At 46.6% G+C, this 3,970-nt stretch overlaps 1 protein-coding gene across 1 annotated transcript; it reads left to right on the top strand.

Annotated features, from left to right (window-relative positions):
- Nucleotides 1-622: 622 nt before the first annotated feature.
- On the top strand, nt 623-1,965 carry lbx1b (ladybird homeobox 1b). Its single transcript, XM_061066719.1, has 2 exons — nt 623-950; nt 1,478-1,965. The coding sequence occupies exons 1-2, from the start codon at nt 623-625 to the stop codon at nt 1,963-1,965; spliced, it is 816 nt and encodes a 271-aa protein (XP_060922702.1).
- Nucleotides 1,966-3,970: the final 2,005 nt, after the last annotated feature.

Here is a 3,970-nt window from a genome sequence, read left to right as displayed (position 1 = left end):
TCGCGTAAAAACGCTTAAGTAGGCTACGGATTGTGATTTCTCTCCCCTCCTCATCCCTCTCTCTTTATCTCTCTCTCTCCCTCTCTCTCTCTCTCCTTTTCTCTCTCTCTCTCTGCTTCCCCTCATTTACCCCATATACCTATTCTGGTATCTCACCACACGACTAAATTAGACCAAAGATGATAAGAGCACAAAGCATTATAATTCCGCCGGGCTCCTCCTCCTTCCAGCCATGCGTCCTAATTAATGGGACACCCCCAGTCGCAAAAAGCCCTGCACTGGACTGCAACATAGTCAAAGAGTGAAAGGGAAGAGGGCGAAATGGCCACTGGAGATAATTGATTACCTACCAATCGACGATAACTTGTTAGTAATCGTCAACTCTTGTGGACCTCGCCATTTTCAGGGAGGCATCTCACTCCTTCGGACCCGCTGCTCCCGAGGATCGACACTTTGAAGGCACCCCCCTCCCATTTTGGAATAAGATTTTCTTTTCTTCTCCCCTCTGCATCTTTATTTTTTATTTTCTTCGAACCTCCCTAAGTGTTATGTGACTTTCCTCCCTTGGTTTTCTGGGGTAATATCGCAACGAAAGTCCTGCGTAAACTCTGCGCGCAAACCAATGATGACATCCAAAGAGGTGGCCAAATGTGATGCAGTGGAGAACAGGAGGCGAAGTCCGCTGGACCACTTGCCGCCTCCTGCCAACTCCAACAAGCCGCTCACCCCCTTCAGCATCGAGGACATCCTGAACAAGCCGTCCGTGAAGCGCAGCTACACGATCTGCGGCACGGCGCACCTCATCTCGTCCTCGGAGAAGCACCGTCCGTCCAGCATCCCCCTGTCCAGCCGGGCGCTGCTCAACCAGACCTCCCCGCTGTGCGCGCTGGAGGAGCTGGCCAGCAAGACCTTCAAGGGGCTGGAAGTCAGCGTGCTGCAGGCGGCGGAAGGTAAAGATCCATCCGCACCGCAGAGTCACCGCATCACAAATACATTTTTGAAACGTTGTATGATCCAATGGATTTTTTTGTCTTTATTCTTTAAATTACGCAAAGGTCTGCACTGGACACATTTAAATTGTATTTCATTTCATAGTCATTAAATTAGCTTTCTGAAAACAACAGTACTTTTTTTCTGTTGCGTTAATTAATGCATACTTTTTTTTCTTAAAATGTCTCATCGAACAAAGCCGCTGTAATTTTGTTCTTCATCGAAATAAATCGCCACAGCTTTTCTTTAATATATTAAGGCCTCATGTGTCTGCTGCTCAATATTTCCCAGTGGTGTCTGTGTAATATTCCTGTAATTACCTGCTCCCATAAGGACCTAAAGGTTTTAGTGATTCACACATCACTGCCACTGTTATTTTTGCGGTGTGATCACTTTTACGCACGCACTGCAGCGGTGCGGATAAAAAACCCCGAGCACCTGCACATTTCAGTGGTTTTGTAACTCAGCCTCCTCTCCACCCTTACAGGCCGGGACGGGATGACTCTGTTCGGCCAGAGGACCACCCCGAAGAAGCGTCGGAAGTCCCGGACGGCCTTCACCAATCACCAGATCTACGAGCTGGAGAAGCGCTTCCTGTACCAGAAGTACCTGTCCCCCGCCGACCGGGACCAGATCGCGCAGCAGCTCGGCCTGACGAACGCGCAGGTCATCACGTGGTTTCAGAACCGCAGAGCCAAGCTAAAACGGGACCTGGAAGAGATGAAGGCCGACGTGGAGTCGGCTAAGGCCGTAGGCCAGGTCCCCTTGGAAAAGCTCGCCAAGCTGGCAGACCTGGAGAAATGCGCCAACGGCACGCTGGGCCACCCGCGCCCCCTGTCCCCGGCGCGGGGAGGCAAGCGGGACCACGAGCGCGGCCAGAAACTGCGGACGTCGCCGCTGTCTCCGTTCTCAGACCACACAACGAGTAAAGAGTGCTCAGAGGACGAGGACGTGGAGATTGATGTGGATGACTGATGGCGCAGCGTGGGGCCGAGGAGGCGAGAACAAACACACAGAGACGATAGAGAGAAAAAAGAAAATCCCACCGAGGACTTGTAACTTACTGCTTATATTGTATACCATATCTCAGAACGTGTACCAAAATGTAATGACTTTTATATCGGCACAGATAGACCTATTCATAGTGAAGCATGAACACTGACCCAGAAATATGCAGTGGTATTTTACAGTGTATCCATACGCGAACTGTTACTCCATGCAATCAGAGCAATATGGTCGAACATGACATGAGTAACTTATTATTTTTTTACACTACAGGCCAACACACACACACACACACACACACACACACACGCACACAAACATTTACACGCGCACACACCTGTTCCATTGCTTTTCCTAAAGGCCTGTGACACACACACACACACACACACACACACACACACACACACACACACACGCACACACACACTCAAAGTGCTCCAGTTTTCCATACTTTTGCATGTAAATGCATGATTTGATTTGTGATCATTATCTATTTATTTTTGACTTTATAATATTATATTTTTTTTAATTTAAACGCTTTTGTCTTTTCCGTGAGCCAAGTCGCCATTGAGTCACTTCTGTCACTGCCGGCTCCTCTTCCTCCTCCTCTTCATCATCACCTGCCTTCAGTTCATATATTAGTGGTCCCCGCTGCTGCAGTGCATGATGATGATGATGATGATGATGCTGAACGTGAAAAAGGCAAACTCGGACGTTCACAAGCTTTTTTGTGCGTTTTGATTCTGGGAAAAATGCTCCAGCGATGGCGAGAGAACAACACCAGAGAACACTGCGGTGATTTTGACGAGCTGTAGGCTACTTTCAGATTTATTGTTTGGATACAATAGATTTACAGTTATAGCCTAAATTTGTTATGTTTTGTACACCTGTAAGTGCCTTTCTAAATTCAGGACATTATTTGAAAAACCAATGCACAGACTGTAATGTATATAGGCTACTATGGGAATAAAATGGCTTTTCTGAATATTTCTTTTATGTTGCAATTCTTGAATTAAGATCGAGTTTTTTATTTATTTATTGTGGATATAAAAGCCTAGAGTTTGTTTTGTCTCTATTGGAGACAAAAATCATTTAGTAACACGCTCTCTTTGCCAAATCTGGGCGTGTAAGCCCATGAAAATCGGCCCATTTAGAGTTATTATCCTCAACTATTTTGTCCCTTTTGTGTCCTTTTCTACTATGATGCTCTAAACATTTTGTGGCTTGAATCTCACATCCCCTTTCAGCAGCCTAAATGCGTATCGTGGCTTCTTGACCCTCAGACGTGTTTCTCCATTCGTGGCAAAAATTTATGTGAGAAACACAAATCTGGTGCCGGGGGGAGAGAGAAAAAAAGAGGAGGATGCCACAAAAAACACAAAGTTTTGGGCCAGTTTTCTCCGGGCCTTTATTGAGCCCTGTTTTTGTTCTGCGGGACTGGGCCGTAATTTTGTGCGTAAAGCATGAAAAGTGGGGACAAATGAGCGGCAGTTCCCTGATGGGACGGGCCACAAAGGCGCAGGGCCGGTCCCCCGCAGGCAGCAATACTGAGACAAGTGTGTCCCACCGCACAGAAAGGACGCAAACGTTTGGAGGCCATATGGTTTTTGAAATTTCCTCACAATTTCAGACAATTTGATGGATTGAGTTAACCCTCCTTTTAAACTGTTTAACTGGGCGCGAACAAAGGCCATATAGACCCTCCCTTCATGAGGGCATCTGCGGCTATTAATGTCTAGCCCCCTTTCTTCGCCTGGCGTTTTGAACAAGTCAATGAATTACAATGAAAGTGCCCTTTTTTTGTGAGCCGCCTGTGTTCCTCCGCTTTTTAGCGGCGGAATAATATGTTTGACTTCTGTCCAAGAACGTTTTCTAAACAAGAAATGGATTTTTGTTGAGAGTGTTTTTAATGTTAAGTAGGGAGCCATAAAGAGTTTGGACTGTGACATTTATGCCAAAGTCTGGTTAGGGAGCT

This window comes from Limanda limanda, chromosome 2 (assembly GCF_963576545.1).
Source record: "Limanda limanda chromosome 2, fLimLim1.1, whole genome shotgun sequence".
NCBI classification, from domain to species: Eukaryota; Metazoa; Chordata; class Actinopteri; order Pleuronectiformes; family Pleuronectidae; genus Limanda; species Limanda limanda.
This window is presented reverse-complemented; position numbering and strand designations above follow the sequence as displayed.

Bases quoted from the DNA above. Each gene is read 5' to 3' on its own strand.
- lbx1b (XM_061066719.1), top strand. From the start codon at position 623: ATGATGACATCCAAAGAGGTGGCCAAATGTGATGCAGTGGAGAACAGG. The intron at 951-1,477 runs GTAAAGATCCAT...CCACCCTTACAG, and splicing joins CGTGCTGCAGGCGGCGGAAG to GCCGGGACGGGATGACTCTG.